General features: G+C 30.3%; 9 protein-coding genes across 9 annotated transcripts; 3 read left to right on the top strand and 6 right to left on the bottom strand.

The window, feature by feature from the left end:
* Positions 1–193: 193 nt before the first annotated feature.
* Positions 194–895, top strand: TVAGG3_1009770 (uncharacterized protein; the record flags this gene model as incomplete). The annotated part of the gene is made up of 1 exon (XM_001330732.1): positions 194–895. The coding sequence occupies one exon, from the start codon at positions 194–196 to the stop codon at positions 893–895; it is 702 nt and encodes a 233-aa protein (XP_001330768.1).
* Positions 896–1,104: 209 nt separating this feature from the next.
* Positions 1,105–1,839, bottom strand: TVAGG3_1009760 (tRNA methyltransferase protein; the record flags this gene model as incomplete). Its single annotated transcript, XM_001330731.1, has 1 exon — positions 1,105–1,839. One exon carries the CDS (start codon positions 1,837–1,839, stop codon positions 1,105–1,107), a length of 735 nt encoding a protein of 244 aa, XP_001330767.1.
* Positions 1,840–2,212: 373 nt separating this feature from the next.
* Positions 2,213–3,250, bottom strand: TVAGG3_1009750 (spectrin binding; the record flags this gene model as incomplete). The annotated part of the gene is made up of 1 exon (XM_001330730.1): positions 2,213–3,250. The coding sequence occupies one exon, from the start codon at positions 3,248–3,250 to the stop codon at positions 2,213–2,215; it is 1,038 nt and encodes a 345-aa protein (XP_001330766.1).
* Positions 3,251–3,619: 369 nt separating this feature from the next.
* TVAGG3_1009740 (uncharacterized protein) lies at positions 3,620–4,260 on the bottom strand (the record flags this gene model as incomplete). The annotated part of the gene is made up of 1 exon (XM_001330729.1): positions 3,720–4,250. The coding sequence occupies one exon, from the start codon at positions 4,248–4,250 to the stop codon at positions 3,720–3,722; it is 531 nt and encodes a 176-aa protein (XP_001330765.1).
* A 209-nt stretch (positions 4,261–4,469) lies between these two features.
* Positions 4,470–6,133, top strand: TVAGG3_1009730 (Ras GTPase-activating protein-binding protein family; the record flags this gene model as incomplete). The annotated part of the gene is made up of 1 exon (XM_001330728.1): positions 4,503–5,291. The coding sequence occupies one exon, from the start codon at positions 4,503–4,505 to the stop codon at positions 5,289–5,291; it is 789 nt and encodes a 262-aa protein (XP_001330764.1).
* A 1,327-nt stretch (positions 6,134–7,460) lies between these two features.
* Positions 7,461–10,400, top strand: TVAGG3_1009720 (protein kinase protein; the record flags this gene model as incomplete). The annotated part of the gene is made up of 1 exon (XM_001330726.1): positions 7,461–10,400. The coding sequence occupies one exon, from the start codon at positions 7,461–7,463 to the stop codon at positions 10,398–10,400; it is 2,940 nt and encodes a 979-aa protein (XP_001330762.1).
* Positions 10,401–10,867: 467 nt separating this feature from the next.
* Positions 10,868–12,094, bottom strand: TVAGG3_1009710 (protein ubiquitination; the record flags this gene model as incomplete). Its single annotated transcript, XM_001330725.1, has 1 exon — positions 10,868–12,094. One exon carries the CDS (start codon positions 12,092–12,094, stop codon positions 10,868–10,870), a length of 1,227 nt encoding a protein of 408 aa, XP_001330761.1.
* Positions 12,095–12,186: 92 nt separating this feature from the next.
* TVAGG3_1009700 (uncharacterized protein) lies at positions 12,187–13,560 on the bottom strand (the record flags this gene model as incomplete). Its single annotated transcript, XM_001330724.1, has 1 exon — positions 12,492–13,553. One exon carries the CDS (start codon positions 13,551–13,553, stop codon positions 12,492–12,494), a length of 1,062 nt encoding a protein of 353 aa, XP_001330760.1.
* A 3,656-nt stretch (positions 13,561–17,216) lies between these two features.
* Positions 17,217–18,824, bottom strand: TVAGG3_1009690 (ankyrin repeat and SOCS box-containing protein 4 family; the record flags this gene model as incomplete). The annotated part of the gene is made up of 1 exon (XM_001330723.1): positions 17,217–18,824. The coding sequence occupies one exon, from the start codon at positions 18,822–18,824 to the stop codon at positions 17,217–17,219; it is 1,608 nt and encodes a 535-aa protein (XP_001330759.1).
* Positions 18,825–19,373: the final 549 nt, after the last annotated feature.

Genomic DNA, 19,373 nt, shown 5'->3' with positions numbered 1-19,373 from the left:
TTGTTTTCCTTACTCTAGCGCTCAAATATTGCAAGAATGTAAGAAATTTACGTTAGTCAATTTTCAAATAATTATTGATATGGATTCCCCAACTGATTCAGTCATTAAACATACCGAAATACCTGAAATTAACACTCTCTTAGTTGGTCCCACACCTAAAGTTTTCTCTGCACGTGATTTACCTCCGTAACTTATGATTACAGAACCAGATCTTACTCCAAGAGTCAATCCTCGTTTTGCACCAGAACGTGGTACTAAAGTTGCTGTATCTCAAGAGTTTGTACGCTCAACAAGAGAAGATTTACTCAAACCTTCGCCAAGAAAACAGCAAACGCGCTCATATTCACAAAAAATCGAAGCAGATAAAGTACTAGTCGATAAGTTAAACGAAAAATTAGAAATGTACGATCGCTCGCACAAAGTTAAAAGTATAATTTATTCACAAGATTATGATGAACACTATGCCATACCATTACAGAGGAGGATCAATCAAGCACTCGAGAAAGAGAATTACGAGAAGTACCTTGAAGCAAAATATAAAAATATTGACGAACTTACAAAACATCCAGTGCCAGTGAACTCCGATAGAGAGTCTGGACATATAGAATTACTTAGATATTCTGTTAAAGGATTACATGATCCAGGAAACAAATACAGAGAACAATTAGAAAAAGAAAATTCTTTTGAAGAATTTCTTGCCAAAGCAAATGGAGAGCCTCTTCCTGAAAAGAAAGCTAAGTCACTCAATACTCTTGACTACAAACGCTATGATCAGATGGTTCATACCAGATTTTGGCTTGGAACGGAAAGTACTAATAAATACGGGCGCAAAGCATTCCCAGACAGGCTTCCAGAAACAATGAAGTTAGAAACATTCCCAGATCAAGAAAAATAGATGTTTGATTAAATTATTTTTGTTATTGTTGTTTTGTCTTTAAAATTTACTTGTTTAAACATGTGTTTTTACCTTATGTGATATAATTAACATTAATTGAGAGAAATTTTTCTCGAAATCAAATTGAAATTTTTCGGAATTTAGTAATTTCATATGATATTAATGTAAAAAAGTAATTATTTCAATAAAATAAACAGTTCTATTCTTTATTACCATTCTATTTTGTCTTTTGCTTTGTCAAATCCAGAAAGATCACCAAATGCCACAAAAGACGGAGACAAAGGTGATGTAGCTTCGAAATCTGTTTGTGGATCCGATGTTAAGATTGGTGTATATCCCTCAGGTAATCTAAATCCTTGGCAAACGACGAAAGATTCAAGAGATGCAACGCGGGATGCTCTTGGTTTCATTGCTGTAACAGTTTCGAAGAAAGGAGAAAGTGATGAATAAAGATCTTGAATATCTCTTCCTGTAAAAATTTTTGCCATGAAAGTACCGCCTTCACGAAGCATAAAGCAAGCAATATTGAAGGCTGAGAAGACAAGCTGGCTTTGCATGTATTCATCAAGATCATGTAATCCTGTTACATCAGGTGCGCCATCGCTAATAACAAGATCAGCCTTTTTGCCATTCATAGCATCAATAACTTGTTGTGCTGTTTCTTTTGATGTAATATCTCCACGAATTTGAATAACTCCAGGAATTGGTGCCATTGGCTGAAGATCCACAGCAACGATAGCACTGTTCGGTACTTTTGATAGTTTTTGGGCACATACTTGTGACCATGAACCAGGAGCTGCACACAAGTCTACAACTCTTGTAACATTATCGAATAATCTGAAATGGTCGGCTACTTGAATAAGCTTAAAAGCTGATCTAGCACGCCAGCCTTCTTGCTTTGCAGCTCTATAAAATGTATCACGCTGAGATGCTGTTGCTTCCATATGATGTTTTTGCGAAAATTTTGGAGAAAAAAAAAATTCGAGAAATCCCGATATAAAATTTTCGAGCAAATTCTTTTCAAAATGTTTATATTTACTTCAAAGAACAAAAATTGCGGTTAATTCTTCCGAGTTTTAATAAATCTACTCGGCCAAATCTGCTTTGTAGCCTTTTACAGTCAATTCTGATCAAAGTATTATTTATTTTTGCTGAACCAAGCGTCGAATGGACAAACTAATAAATAAAAACCAAGAATTCAGCAAAGATATTAACTGATAGTTTGAAATTGATAAATAACGTCTTTCAACTTAACTTAAGTCGATTAAAACTATTGTTTTCCATTGGTAACTAATGTTCAAGTTAAAATAAAAAAATCTATTTTGATTTTAGTTTTGGAAGAGCAGTTAGTTTCTTCAAAACTCCAAACAGCTCAAAGTTATTATTCTGTTCAGCAAGCTTATTACTCATTTGAATTGAACGAGAATCTGGATCAACTAATTTTTTGTTCAAAAGATAATCCAAAGCGAAATAATTGTGAGCTTCAATGATGAAATATACATTTGTACTAACAGAAAAGCCGTTGTTGACAAGTTCAATCAAAATATTATTTTGATTTCCTTTGATTGCAGCAGGAATAAACTTTTTGCTCTTTGGGAACTTCTTTAAACATGTATTGATGATTTCTTTGTCTCCTCCGAGAACCGCATATTCACAAGTCTCTTCTTTAAGTTCTACGCCATTCATTATCAATTCTTTGAAGCAATTTGGAGAAGCATATAAAGCAGCTGCATTTATTAATGTCAAATTGAAGCCTCCAAGAGTTTCATGAAGAGAAGGACCGGTACTACCTTTTATATCGAAATCATTGAGAATAAATTCGGATATTAAGGATGGGTCATCGTATTTCATGGCAAAACCAATCGTATTCTGGACATATCCTAAATTAATCATTTCTTTGAACATTTCCCATTCATTGTTCTCTAGTTGTGAAAAACTACCGCTCAAACCTTGTAATTGTGGTATTGATTGGAAATCTTCAAGTGTGAAATGTAATTCTGGAGCAAAAAACGCAGTTAATTCCTTTTTTGAGGAAAATAAAACTTGTAAGTCATCAAGAGAGTAGTATTTTCTGTCATAAAGCATTCTTATTAGTGGGCCATGAATGTATTCGACATAATTTAGTAAATCTGTTTTCAATGTTAATAAATATGGGATTTTTGATGCTTCAATGATAATTTCTGCTAAAAATTCTGTGAAAAATGGACGAATGGTTGAAACATGAAGTACTTCGGTGACAATAAATTTGGAATATTCGGCATTGATAAGATTTTTCTCTATATACTCTATTACATTATGAACGCCTGACTTTTTGCCTGTCAAAAGTAACTTCCGGAAATCAATTAATATATCCATGGTAAAAACCTTTGAGTTACTTTACAAAAAAATGATAGTAATTTTGGAAATAGTGAATGTTTTGAGATAGAATCGAGCTGACATCATTCTTTAGTTATTTTTGATGATATTATATGATCTAATTTTTCCAAAAATTTTTCATTTTCCTAAAAAACAGGAAAAGAATTGTAAAAATTAAAATCAAAATCAAATTTTTGATTTTTTTTGGGAGAATTTTTCATCAAGAAATTGCTTCCAAAATAAACACTTACTTAAAATTTCCTTAGATTCATCAAAAATGATATCAATTTTAAAATAATTTTTAAAATTTCAACAAATGTAATGAAATTTATTTGAAAATTTAATTCTAAACATGATGTATAAAGTAATGAAAATATTATTAATGTGAGTAATGAGTGAAGGAAAAATATAACTTAGGCATATAAGTAAATAAACAAAGTGTATTTATTTTTACAAAACATTAAAATATCTATTTGCATGTGAAACATTCGGAGCATACAGGATGCGGTCTATGACATTTTTCGCAAATAACAAATAATTTTTGATTTGGATCCAAATTGATATGATTAATGCAGTACTCACAACCAGGAACTACTACGTTGATACAATTTTCTACCTTGCAAATAGGTTTATCATCGTTTCGAAATTCATGAATTGCTTGGCGCCATTTATGACGATTTAAGTAAAGCTGCTCGATTTGTTCTGGTGATCCTTTTAGTAATATTTTGCGAATTTCATCTGCTTTTTTATCGAGGATTTGCTTTCTTGTTTCACCCTTTACTTGATTTACATAATATTGACGTAAATGTATGTATTTATCTTCTTTAGATTGAGGATTTGATTGTTCATTGCAAGCTTGTACAATGTGAATAGAATTGAAATTTTTCATTGGACCATCTGTATTTACAGGGTTCTTTGTATTAACTGCTTCACTTGGAGGAGCTTCTTTAGGAATTTCACATCCTCTTTCCTCCAGAATTGCAATAGCAGATGGTTTCATATTTTTTTTTCCTTCACTTCTAAACGATAAAATAATAAATTTATCGGCGTATTGCACCAGTAAATTGGAACAATAAAATTTGATCTAGTCGTCTTGAATTTTAAAATCCAAGGTGGATGAAGGACTGCAATATTAATGTCATAATTACATTTAGGAATGTGGCTAATTTATATTAGGGGGTAACACCAAACGTTACCTCAAATTGAGCAGAGCTAGTGCAATTTTTTTTTGGAGAATCTTTTTTTAATCTGAATGAGCCATATCAAAGATGTTGCTTCGCAATTCGTAACAACATACTATTCTATGGTAGTTCAGAACTACATTTCAGTTAAAAAATTTTATAATTCTCATGCAAAAATCAGTAGATTATCACCAATTTCTTCAATAAGTTTTAAAATTGCCAATGAACCAGCAAAAGAAGTTTGCCCAGACGAATTTATTTCAGGAGTGTTGAAAGTTTTATCTTATTCCGATTCAACTTGTAATGATAACTTATTAATAACTGTATACGGAATTGTCAAGCCGAATACTCAATCATATGAATTCTTCTTTACACAAGAATTTGTTTTACAACGCTTTTCAGGAAAATGGTTTATTATTAATGATGTATATTTTTGTTATAAAAATATCGATGTACAATTGTATGGAGCAGAGCAGATGCACCCAATGCAAGTGCAAGGAATACCACAGCATACATTTATTCCACAATCTGCCCCAGCAGTACAACCATCACCGCCAATTCGACCACAAAGTACGCCATATCAACCCTCACGCATAGATTCATCTAAAAAGAGCAGACCTGATACATTGGATCCATCAAGATCTATTACTATTACTGATTTAACCAAAACATATAGTGGTCAGGAAGTTACTCAAATTTTCCAGAAATATGGTCCAGTTAGAAATAAATATTTTACGTACGGAACAGTTTATATCGAATTTGAAACAGTTGAAGCTAAAAATGCAGCGATTCATTCTCCGCCTCCAATATATAAAGGCCAGCAATGTAAGGTTGAAGAAGGAATTGTAAGACCGAGGTAAAAGTCAGATTTTATCTTGATTTTAATTTTTTTTTAATTTTTTGTTTGAATTTTATATCCATTTAATCAGAATTGAGCTATTTTATCAAATGGTTATCAGAAGTCTTTATGAAATCCATGATAATGAGATTTTTGTATTTCTCCCATAATTAACTATTTCTTCCCCCTATAATTTTAATGGAGTCTCAAGTTCGGAATCTTCAGCGCCTATTAAATGGTCTCGTAACTGTAACAACAGTTGAAGGTCTATCATTTCAAGGTATATTAATGAATTACGATGAACACATGAATTTAGTATTAAGACAAGTTGAAGAAATTCCACAAGATAATCAGCAAAGAGAGCCAAAGAGAATTGGTTTAATGGTGATGAGAGGATGTAATGTCTCGACAGTAGAAGCAGTTCAATTACCAGAAATCACAGTCCAACAATTTAAATCAAATAAACTTCAAATAGGAGTCGGAACAGTCAAACCATACGGACGTGGTTTTACACCCGTTTAAAATTACAAAACATGGAATGATTCCAAATCTAATTTTGACTTATTTTAGATATATTTAAGACGTTTATCGATTTCTTTCATCATACCATCGTTATTACAATTATAACATGATATATCGTTATGAAACAATTTATTACTATTATAATCTTACGAAATTTTCAGAATAATTTTTTTTTATGAATCAATCGAACAATTTAGTTTAATACCTCATAAGTCATATTCGTATATCCATTTTATTAACTTGTCTTCTCGCAAAATTACAGATTCACATTTTAGTTATTATTGGCCATCCTCACTAAATTACCATGTATTAGTTACATTTTAAACATATGTTAGAATAAAATATTAGTGTTTCGTTTATTTTTAATAAATTTTTTGACAATTTTTGATTTTTTTTGTTTTCACTATGAATAACTTGGCCTTTCACATCTCTTAATGAGTTATAGAGACATTTCATTTGGCAAAAAGCCAGTAAACTAGATTTATTAGTCAATTCACACTTTTGCCCAAAATTATAAGATTAAGAAACCTCCAAAAAATGTCAAATAAGCGTGAATTCTCCAGGATATGATTATTTTGTGAATAATGGCGCACATCAATTGAATCCAATATAATCATTTCCATTGAAATGACTAATCAATGCTCAACATGCAGTGATTTGACAAGAAGAAATAAATACAATATTTAAAACGGAAAAAGAAGAAGAATTAGTCTCGATTGACAAGATAATCAAAACAAACTTGATTAATTCAAATATTTACCACTCAAGTCATAATTGGAAATTGCAAAAATCACATTTGATTATTATCATGAGAAAGATGTGTAATTGCATGCTTTAAAAGAATATGGAATCAAATTAGAAATGTCAAGTGATTTCAAAGAAATGGAGAAACTACTCTTCATAAGGCAACTCTTTTTAATATATTAATGAAAAAGATAAAATGGAGAAACCGCACTTCATAAGGCAGCACACACTAACAAAAATGAAACAGTTGAACTTCTTATTTCACATAGTGCAAAGTCAAGTTATATCAAGAATGTGATTTTAATACTGCAATATCGAAATGTTTTGAATTGTGAAGTCATCAAAATGCTATAATTAAAAATGAGTTGATCTATAGCATTTTGATACCCATATTATCAAGTAGAACCCCGTTTTTCAACTTATAAACCTTAATCAATATCTTATATCTTAGTTATATATGCATCAAATCAATTGATCTTTCTAAATTAATGAATTTCAGAGATTTTGAGAATAAATTCTTTTGTGAATTAGTACTACTCGCCAAATTTAATAAATATACTCATAAATTTATCGAATTTAATTTGAATACTCCAAAAGTGACAAGTTAATGTCGCTTGAGGATATACTTAAAACTTTAGATAATGTTGTCGAAAGAACGAAAAACACAGCGAAAGAGTGTGTTATTTTTCGAGCTTCAAGTGCATATAACTGCCAACATATGCAATCACTGATAAATTATCTAAGGGAAAATAAAAATATAAAACTACCTAAAGATTATACGAAAATCTTCGAGGATATTATAAGTCTAATAGAAGAATTTAATCGGTCTTTAGAAAGTTGTAAGCCAAATCAATGGCGTACGTATATATCAAATTGGGATCAAGCGGAAATAGGAAATTTTCAAGAAATCTTTTTAACTTCATTTATGTCGGCATGTAATAAACTTGGCGTTGAAAAGGCTATCGAAATCAAACAAGAACAACTAAATATAAATAAAAAATCAGATTTATCGAAGATACGCAAGAAACTTAATCAAATACTCAAAGAGTTAGGTAATTCGGATCAAAATCTTGCATTAAAAAATCAAATACAAAATCAAATTCAAAAAATCACAGAAATTGAAGGTCAGAAATCAAATTTCGAAGCATTAATACAAAATTCATACGAAGACATAAATTTAAACGAATCAGATCTCGATTATACTCTAAATCCGAATGATAATCATTTAGGTGCCGGCGGATTCGGAACTGTCTCAAAAGCAACATTGAAACGTACCTCAGAGTTTGTTGCTGTCAAAAAAATCAGATACGACAAGCTCAGTCCCAAAGCATGGCAATCAATTTGGGATGAGATCACATTAATGAAGAAACTCCATCATCCATGCATTCTAGAATTAGTTGGTGCTCAAATTCACGAACCGTACTGCATTATTACTCGATTTTGCTCAGGAAGGTCTTTATTTGATCGTCTTCATCGACAAAAGACAAATCAGCTCCCAGCATTACAACCAACGGAACTTACAAAGATCGCATACCAGATTGCTTTAGGTATGGAGTATCTCCACGCCCAAAAAATTGTTCATCGAGATTTGAAGACATTAAATATTCTTTTAGACGATAAAAACAACGCTGTTATTGCAGATTTTGGTCTTTCCGGCCACGTTGAGAACCAAATGAACGAATCCGTCGGAACTCCTCATTATTCAGCTCCAGAGATGTTAGTTCACACCGCATACACAAGCAAAGTCGATGTTTACTCTTACGCGATCGTTGTATGGGAGATGCTTACCGGAGAAGTCCCTTTCAACGACAAAGTTCTTGATAAAATTTATGAACACGTCGTAACTTTCGGTTGGCGACTTCCTATACCCGATTCAGCTTCTCCAGGTCTGGTTAAGCTCATTACTACATGCTGGTCGAAGGATCCTACCGAGCGTCCTGAATTTCATCAAATTGTCAAACAGTTTGAGGACGGATTGATCAAATTCCCAGATAGCGATGACTTGGACTACACAATGATCAAGAAGGAAATAAGATGTCCTCCTATCAACGAAAATTACGCAATTGATGTATTAAAACATGTAACGAACACATATTTCGGAAGCGTTTTGAAGTTTATTGCCCAACACATTGACGCTCATGTTGTAGAAATCATGCGAAATGTAAATATTTTAGATGATATCGTTCAATGCAGGTCGGAGAATTTCGATTCAGTTTTGCTACTTGCTTCTAATATACTTGACCAAACAACTGATTGGATCCGATTTCTCGAATCAGGTGCAACAAAAATGTTGAGATATACGATCGAATCCAACGAATACTTGAAGTACGGTACACTCTGGTTCTTGGTTCGCATGCCTAATGGTGTTTTGTCCAATTATATAGACCTTCTTCCTAAAATTATTAGTTTATTGCAAAAAGACCCTCCAAAGGACATAAAGGAAGATGAAATCAAGAACCACAGACTATGTATATTCCGTGTTATCTTCAGATTCGAGTACGAACAGCTGCAAGAGTACAAAGAAATTATTGGTCATAAATTACCAACAGTTGTCGACTATGTTGTTAAACATACCGACAACCTGGAAGCTCCCAAAAATTTCCAGACTCTTATTACCTTGTTTAGTTACGTAAGTTCGAATATTGATCGTTCAGACATCTCCAAATTCTATCCCCTCCTGTCTTATGTTGATGATAAGATGCAGAAGACCTTCATTAGTGACCTCGATAGTTTGTCCGATGAGTCAAATTATCCATTATTAATCTTATCTATGTTAAAAGCTCATCCAAAGGCCGGCAGCCACAATCTTGTTGATTTCCTTTTCAAGTGCAAAGGAGAAACAATCTCACAACTCTGGAAAATCGATGGCTTTTTCAAGATTCTCGAAGAAAAGCTCAAATCGTCCGATAGAGTCACTCCACCTCTTGCCGTTATGTTCTGTATTGCGCAAATCCCAGAAGCAGCCCTCGAAATGGCCGACCACGAAGACTTAATGACGGCATTATTTGAAATCAAAGACCATGACGAGCAACAACTTCAAATTCTTACGGCATTAACAGCCAACGAAGAGTTCTGCAAGAAGAAAGATCTCTACATGGATTCCACGATCCATTTACTCGCACGAGATCTAATGGACGACAAATACAGAGATTGTTCTGTCAGATTAATCTCTGCCATGTCCTCACATCAAACCGGTTGCAAGAAGCTTGAAGAGAACACCGTTTTCCTTCCTTTCGTCCAATATTTCTGCAGTTCCTCCATTCCAGACTCATTATCTCCGAACACTATCATTAAAAACGCCGTGAAAGCTCGTGTTCGTCTTCAGCAGCCATCAGTTATTGTTTCCTGCCTTATGCAGAAGATGGTCAACGAGCTCTCTCGGAAGGAAGAGATCCTTGACACACTCACAGTCTTAGTCACTTACATGGAAGGTTCAGTGCAAATTCATGATATAAAGACGATAATTATCCCCCAAATAAATAGTGACGACCCCAAAATCGTTTATCATTCATTGAAATTTATCAAGCACTGCAATTTTGCAAAATTCCAACCAGACATGACAAATGAACTTGTTAGTGCTATCAATGACATGTTGAACAACAAGGACATGATGTATCCAAGTATTATTGAAGTTGCAGCTGATGTTTTGAATAACGTTCATTCTCTGGATGAACAATACGCGAAAAGTATCTTCGATAGAATGGATTTGATCAATTTCTTAAAGAAGACAGTTGATAAGTTCCCTGTTAAGTATGATGCGAAGAAACAGAAGATTTTGGAATATGTCAAAAAGTTTGAACAAAAATCTGCATTTACAAATACTGTTTTCCTCAAATCTGAAATGAAATTCCCTTTTTCTGTTTAACTTTATTTGTTTATTTGTTTTATATATATTTATTTTATTGTTATTATTCTTGTTTATATATCTATATATATTCTATTCTTTTATCTATTATATTTATAGGAAATAAAATCTTTTCATAGAATGTATTTCTAATTTTTTTTATTCTTATGAAAGACAAATTCGCTTAATTAAAGATAATAGAAACTTGATGAAAGAATGAACCATAATTAGCTTGGGCAGTAAATTTAAAGGTTCTAACCAGATGATGTATTCGAAGTTTAACACAGACCTATAGTGTGAATAGAAATATAAAGATTTAGAGACATCCAATGACTTTAGAAGCGAGCTTAAGGTTGCGTTGACGCCATGGTGTCATGTCATTCAGTTCGGTAGTATAAAATTTATTTTCAATGAAGATTGATGTGAAAGTCGTCAAAAAAATTGAATTAAAGTCTTATAAGTTTAAATAATCCCTTAACATTATTGTTTTATTTTTTATTAAACACTTTTCCGGAAAAATCAAAAACATCAATTAGTAAGTTATCCAAATTACTACTGTTTTTGCCGGTTTGAATTAGTTTGAATGAGGCAAATTTATCATTAGAAGTAATATTATATTTGCGAATTTCACCTTGATTTAATAGAGAATTAGAGACTTCGTGAATAACTTTTGTTTCACCATTAATAGTTAATCCTTCAACTTTCCATGATTGAAGTCTGCTAACAAAGGATCCATAGTCGGGTGCCGTTCTAACAATATAACTTGTTGGTTGAATTAAAAGATCTTGTTTTAGTTTCAATTCAACCCATGAATTCGGTTCATTGTGAGTTTTAAAATAAGTATCAGTTCTATATTTGTTAATCAATTCCACAGATCCATAGCTTGTAGAAGAAGCAGACATTACGACATTACCGCTTTCAAAATAGTTTGTATCTTCTTTCATAAATACTCTATCTTGATTTTTAGGATCTCTTGATCTTATAATAGAGTCAACAAGGAATTTTACAACATCTTGATAGTTATCAGAAGAAACGAAATCTTTCATTTCTCTGATTATTTCTTCGCTGCAAAACTCAAAATAAATGAATTCAACTAATGAACTGAAAACAATATCTTCCCTTGCAAGAGAAATAATGAGTTTAGCTAGAGAATCTTCATCTGTGATTTGAAGTTTTTTGTTGCTAAGTATTTGCTTAAAAACATCAATTCCAAACTTTTTAGGAACTATTTTGAGTTGATTTTGATCGATTTCGTAGAAATGTTCGGCAATGAAGTCAATACATTCAATAGATTTCTCATCTGAGGAAACATTCATATAAAATTCAAGTAATTTAATGCAATTTGTGTTATCTATTTTCATTTTATCAATTACATTAGTTTTATATAAATCAGTTAATTCTTCGATTTCAAGTGACAATCCGATTTGAAAAAGATCTTTCATTACTGTTTCATTAACTTCGATTTCAGTAATTCTATATTGAAGGAAATCTTTTAATACATTATATGTATCATCAGAAACAACATCAGGACTTATATCAATTTTATCAATATTTTTATCTAAAAGATACTGAGAATATATTAAATTTGAAATTGCAATTGCAAATGCTTTGTTAAATACGATTTCGATATTGTTAATCGTTAGTGTAATCTTGTCTTGTGCATTGTAATCATTAACCCTCTGGAGTGTTCGATTATTTAACTGGATTAGAACCATTTTTTATTTTCTATTCCGAAATTTTTTCCCTAACAGATATCTTTAAATTGCGCAGGCTTCAGCTCTACCTATTTATATTGATATGGCTCTTATCCATTCTATAGTATCAAATTTTATGTTAAGAATAATCATACCATGAACATGTTGTCATGAATAGCATTGATAATCTTAAAAGTCTTCAAAAAGAAAGGCATTTATTTCCACTAGCATGAATAAGTTGTGTAATTTTCATTATCAAATAATTTCAATATTTCATAAATTCGTGTTTAAAATCACCTTGTGTATAAGCATATCAATTATTTCCACTAAACTTTACTATGTTGCAAATATAATTCTTTCTATTTCTGATGAATCAACAAAAAAAAAAAATTAATTTTTTACAAAACAAAGAGAAAAACTAAATCGCATTTCCTAAAACAATACATCCGTTATCAGTTTTGATTCTTGTGTGCTTAGAATCGTTGTAGAAACAATCAAAAGAAGGCAAACAATACGTTCCTTGCTTTAAAGCAACGAATTCTATTGGAATACTAATAGATTTGTTTGGCTGAACATTTGTGAAGCTCAAATCATTGTTTCCATGAGCAATTATAGAATCATTTAATTCAGCAACCTGAAGCCTGCCAGAAATTGCTGTTTGAGTAAGATTAGTGAGTTCCAATGTACAGTTAAATGTTTTCATTACAGGAATTTCATTTGGAACGTTGTTAATTATTAATTTAATCGGAATTTCTGCTTTTTCGTCTTTTGTATTCGGAAAATGTGTATAAGTTACGACATTTCTTGAAGAAGAAGTTGCAAACGAAAGCATTAGATTTGTATGAGGCCTCGTTAGTGTCATTATATCAGCATATTCGTTTTGAGGGCTAATTGAGATAGGAATCTTATATTGATCGCCACCATCAGTTAATAAGGATATGTTTGAGATCGGCTTTGTGTACAAATTCTTTATAAACACCTGAATCATTTTTGGATTTGGAAGTAATGAGTATTTAATAGTTGTCATAGGTAATACTTGTATTGATGCTTTATCATCATATGAATATTTTGAGTTTTCTACGTAATAGACTAAATTTGCTTCAATTCTGATAATTGTTTCTGTTTGTGGGATAAAATTGATTTGAACATTCATAGTTTCATGAGGAGCTATGTCAGTCGGTGGAGATTCGTGTTTGAAAATCACTTTCTTATCTTGCTTTCCTTTTATTTTTACAGATGCCTTTTGAATTTTCACTGGTTTGCAATTTGTAACAGAAACTACGAGAAACATAGGTAGACCAGAGTAGCATTTTGATGAGTGCAAGTTTTTACAAACAAGTTCTGCTGGTGGAAGATGAAGAAAAGGAGAAAAAGTTTCAAGCTTAATATCACGTGACATATAAGACATCATGATATCTTGCTGTTCAACAACACCTATTGACATCCTAATATCTCCTACAATTGTAGAACGTCTTGACATAATTTTTTTTATATTTATTATGGTAACTTTTATGGTGATACCCCCTAAAAATAAAAAATATGAAATTGATGTTTTACAAATTAGAATTCTGATTTTATAATGATATGTATAATGATTCTTATAGTGATTGTAAAAAAATTCAAAAAATATGAACAAAGAACAATATCTTTATTCGCCTGAAGTTAATGATAGCTATGTATTGATAGAAGAAGAAGTACAGAATGTACTCCTTATGGATTTAGCTAAAGTTCGCACGAAATTGTGCGTATTTATTGTTATCCACCACAAGTTTTGAAAAATTTTTGTTTGCAATCGACCAATCAAAAACTCGTGGGTTGAATGGTGCTTTTGGGCGACGGACTTCAGAATGAAAATGCATTGGATGATACTTAAGACAGCCGTAATATTTCTCTCCTGATGTAATGAAATCAGTGTTGCAGATAGTTATCGATTTATTGTCAGTGGTAGAGCCACTACAGGGGGGTTCGGTATCGGCTGAAGAGTCTGCATCGGACATCTAAAGTACGTAAACCATTCAATAATTTGCCAGTGAAAAAGACATCAAAATTTTAGGGAATTTATTGGAGATATATGCAATTTAAGTTCCATAGTGATGAATGGAAATATGAAATTACATTTATTTTAATGATTCAAAAATAGAATTGAATTGCGATCACGGAATAGTTGCCTGCTTCATTTATTTAAGAACAAAACTTAACTCAGATAGATATTGTATCAAGAATATTGAGAAGAAATAGTCTAATTCTTAATACAATGGTGCAAACGTCAATGAAAAATGTATTCATGGTAACAAACAAGTTCTTTTAATACCAAAGAAAGAGGGAAGACCAAAATTTTTGTTACGGGCGTGACCAAGACCAAAATTTCACCAAAAGTGACGCTTTTTTGAGAAAAATCATTATCTGGGACTTCTATGTATACCACTCATCAGAGCATACTCCATACTATCATACTTTATCTTGATGATGAAGTCTGAAGATTATATAAAAATTGATTATTGATTATTATATAAATATTATGCAATTCTTCAATATGTTGTATATATTAGTACACTTATTGCAAATCTATCCTGTATTAATGATTAAATTTATTCATTTAAGTATAATGTATTTCATTTCCACCAAAAATGCTTTTTTATTGTGTAATAGTATACAAATAGATAAATATTATATATTAAAACTCATTTATATTGTGATAACGCTTTAAATGCTTATAAATTGTATTGAATATCAAAGTTATGGAATGAAATAGTCTATTAGTTAGATTAGAACGGGAATAAATATATTTATAGTTAAGCATTAGATATTCTAATGTAATTATTCCAAAATGTCTCAATTACAAAAAAAATAAATATTATTACCTAAAAAGTATTGTTTATTCAGCAAACAATGTAAAAATAAAACTACATTATAATTTTGGAAATAATAAGGATATACATCCAAATTTAATAATCTTGCCTTTTTATATCAACGTAATCAAAGTATGATCTATGCAATTTGTATTTTACCTTTGTATGTAAATTGAAAAAACGCATTTAAAATCGAACCTGTTCAATTTGAGTGATTTCTATTATATATTTATATGAATTCGAATTAAATGGAAATATAATTCGTAGTTGCTAGTACTTGAAATTACAATTGCCTATAGATTTATTGTTCTTTGTGTTAATAAATTATTGAATTTGAAAAATAAATCGATTATTGTATAATATCTTGTGTCATTGATGGTAAATCTCCATGTATGTGGAATTTCCGATGAAATTATTAGTTTAATCGAATGATATAAGTTTTAAGATTTGCGATTTTATATGATTTAAGGCTTCATTCAATGGATTACAATAAGGAACATTCACCTTATTCAAAATTCCGTTTGAAAATCTATTATGTGCATGTTTGTTAAAATGTGTGATGTTCATTATAACAAACAACACAATCTTATGGAAATTTTCCCCGATAATTACGTTATTTATAGTTTAGATTTTCATATACTTTGTTATTTATGCTTAGTATCGTATCTAATACTGTGATATAACAAATTATGATAATTGAATAGAGGAATTCCCAATTTGATAGTGAAAATGCAATAATAGATTAATAAGGATTAAAATAAGACAGACAAAAATCTCCAAAAATATTTGAAATTTTAAGATTTAATATGAAATTTGAAAAAATTTACATCAAATTGAAGAAAATAAAAAAAATTTGGAAAAATTATATCAGTGAATATACATTATTTTTAGTAATTCATTAGAATTGCTTTCAAATTCATCATAAATTCTGCATTATTAATATTGATAAAATAATACTTTGAATTTTAGTAGGGGCACACCAAAACATATAAGTATATGGTTTTCTAAATCTACATATGAGATCAAAATTTCATAAACTAGTTTTATATCTAAATTATTTTTGCAAAAAGATAAAATCTGTAGCTTTATTCATTTATATACTAATATAATTTGAAATCCAGAAATAAAATGGCAAAATAATCAATTTGAAATGACAATATTTGAATAATATGAATAAAATCAATTTTATTGATCATAAATAAAATACACTACACAATAAAGCTAAAACACATCTTTGGATGCCTTTTATCGATGATTTTGAATGAGATTCTTCAATTTCATGAACCAAAGAGAATTATTCTAAACTCAATGACATTTTTGTATGTTTATTAGTTAAAGTCAATATTCAATCTGTTAATCAATCAAATAGCATTTTCACACAAAGAAATTGCTTATTTATCATAAAATTTAGATTTCAACTCATTTTCACAATATGATTGAGCTTTCATACAATATACAAACAAAGTGCTATATGAAATCCACTATTTATACTTTAACGCAGATATTCAATTCAATGAGCTTCATGAATCATATTTTAAACAAAGATAGTTATCCAAATATGACATATTTATATAGTAATATCATTGATAGAATATCTACATAATTTTATTCTAATATGAATAATTATTTCTGAATTTCTTCCAATTTTTATTTTCTGTTTATAGGTTGCTTCATAGTTTCAATGTTATTGATATTACAGTTTAAACTCCTTCCAAACACATTTTATTTTTTAAATCATAATATTAACCATCATTTTGGAAATTTGCAGGCGAAAATGAAACAATTTACTAGAATGGATTCACTATATATGTATTCTATATGACCAAAGGTATATGTTCATCAATATTATATTTGATATATGAATACGATACAGAATACTTCATTTTTAAGATTTCACAGCTAAATCTACTTCAGTTGATACTATAGTATGTTGAGGCAATTATAAACGATTTGAAACGCTCATATTCAATGAGAATCATCCTATTTAATTGCATAAATTTTATTAACATATGTGTTTGATAGCATAATATGATAGAGTATATGCTAGGCCATATAATTCCAAAGTTGAAAGACATGATGATTAGTATTGGAGGATTTTCAAGCTAAACTACGATTTTGACACGTAAATTTTGTCAGAAATAGTGAATTTTTGGTCTTAGTCGCGCCCGTAACAAAAATTTTGGTCTTCCCTCCCAAAGAAAACTACTATTGCTATATTTTATGTTTTTTTTTGCTGAAAAATTAATCGAAGAAAATGATCAGAAAAAGAGTGAGAAGTATCTCATGCAGGAACATTAATTCTTTGCACCATGCGAAATAAGAAGTTGAGATATTTCACTATTATAATTTAATGCATAATGAAGAGCGGTTTGCCCATATTCATCCTTTTCATTGATTATTGCACCATGTGAAATAAGAAATTCAACTGTTTCTTTACTATTATTTTCTACTGCAATATGAAGAGCGGTTTTTCCAACATTATCTTTTTCATTTATATTTGCACCATGTGAAATAAGAAGTTCGGCCATTTCATTATTATTTTTTCCTACTGCAATATGAAGAGCGGTTTTTCCGAAATAATCTTTTTCATTTATATTTGCACCGTGCGAAATAAGAAGTTCAGCTGTTTCTTTGGCGTTAAAATATGCTGCATTTTGAAGGATGGATTGCCCATCTCCTTCTTTTTCATTAACATTTGCGCCATGTGAAATAAGAAGTTCGGCTATTTCTTTATTATCATGAGCTACTGCAGTAATAAGGACAGTTCTTTCATCTTCATCTTTTTCATCGACATTTGCACCATATGAAATAAAAAGTTCAACCATTTCTTTGTTATTATTTAATACGGCATAATAAAGAGCTGTGAATTTGTATGAATCTTTTTCGTGGACATTTGCACCATGTGAGATAAGAAGTTCAGTGGTTTCTTTACTATTATATTCTACTGCATGATGAAGAGCAGTTTGTCCATATTTATCTTTTTCATTGATATTTGCACCATTTGAAAGAAAAAATTCACAAAAAGATGGAATATTGAAACTTGGGGATTTAATAAAGCAATTGTTAAAATCTTTGGTCTGATCGAAATAAACTAAAAATGATTCGAGATTATTGTACATTCCACAACATTCTAAATCGATCTTTATATTATACTCATTCGTCAAAAATGTAACAAAATCAATGTTATGCGAAATAATTGCTGTTTCCATGCATTGATAGTTAGGTTCTTGATATTTCAAACATTCACTCATGATATCTGGATTTCCGCCTAAAAATGATAATTCTAGACATTTAGATGTTATTTCAGATTTAAATTTTGATCTTAATAACTTGAAACAACCAACAGATCCATGATAACAACATAATTCAAGTAATGAATATCCATAATAAGAAACTGGATATAATTTGCTATGGAGTTTTTGATCTTTATCAAATCCATCAATTTCCGTAAATTGGATGAATCTTTCTTTGTTATCATCCATAATTGCCCTGTAAATTGTATTTTCTATATGAATATTGAGATTTTCTGATTTAATTTTGTCGAAATCATTAGACTTGTCTAATTTAATTCCGTATTCTTTATAAAACAGATAATTTGAAATACTTTCGACGTTGTTGACCTCATTTACATGAAATTCATCAGATATGAGTTTGGCAAGAGATAAATATGACTTTGCATACCTATTATTATACGGAATGATATTTAAAATATCTTTTATAGTATATTTGGGGAGATAAATCTTTGATTCAATCAAATTTGTTTTGATCATATTGTAAATCGAGCTTAATTCTTCTTCATTTTCCGTTCTCAGCTGATACAATGCAATATATGAATCAATATAACATTTGTAGATATTTCTCAATTCACTGTAATAACTTAGGCGAACATCTTGATCAGACATTCAAAAATTTAAGCGTCAAATTTGAAATTTACATAACAGAATATATTTAAATTCATTAAGAGAAAAATACTATAAAAAACAAACAGAAAACAATGATTTAGGTGATAAATTATGAATTTGGATTTCGTTCATAGAATTGAAATGATGCAGTAACAGCGGTAAAGGCGCGGACAATAAGGAATTCATCCAGGAACATTTCAATTCAATTTAGAATAACAAATCATAAAAGAGACTAAGAACTATTTAAAAGTACACATTGATTATCATCACTTTTTTGTCGCAAAACGCCGATAGGTACAGTAAGGAAAACATATTAGATGAAAGATGTAAACAGTAAAATGGATAAATCAAAGATTTTGACTATATTATAAAATTTAAGAACTTTTCTCATATTATTATGGCTGTGATGGACCTACATTTTTGTTGATTTTCTTGTTTTGTTACATATTCGGCTTTGATATATCCCTTGGTAATTTCCTAATTATTTTTAGTCTTATAGGATCAAATGAACTAACCCCTTTAGTGACTTTAGTGTTTTGATAATCAAAG

This window comes from Trichomonas vaginalis, chromosome I, assembly GCF_026262505.1.
Source record: "Trichomonas vaginalis G3 chromosome I, whole genome shotgun sequence".
In the NCBI taxonomy this organism is placed as follows: Eukaryota; Parabasalia; order Trichomonadida; family Trichomonadidae; genus Trichomonas; species Trichomonas vaginalis.
Note: the sequence above shows the minus strand (reverse complement) of the source record. Positions and strands in the feature narration are given on the sequence as shown.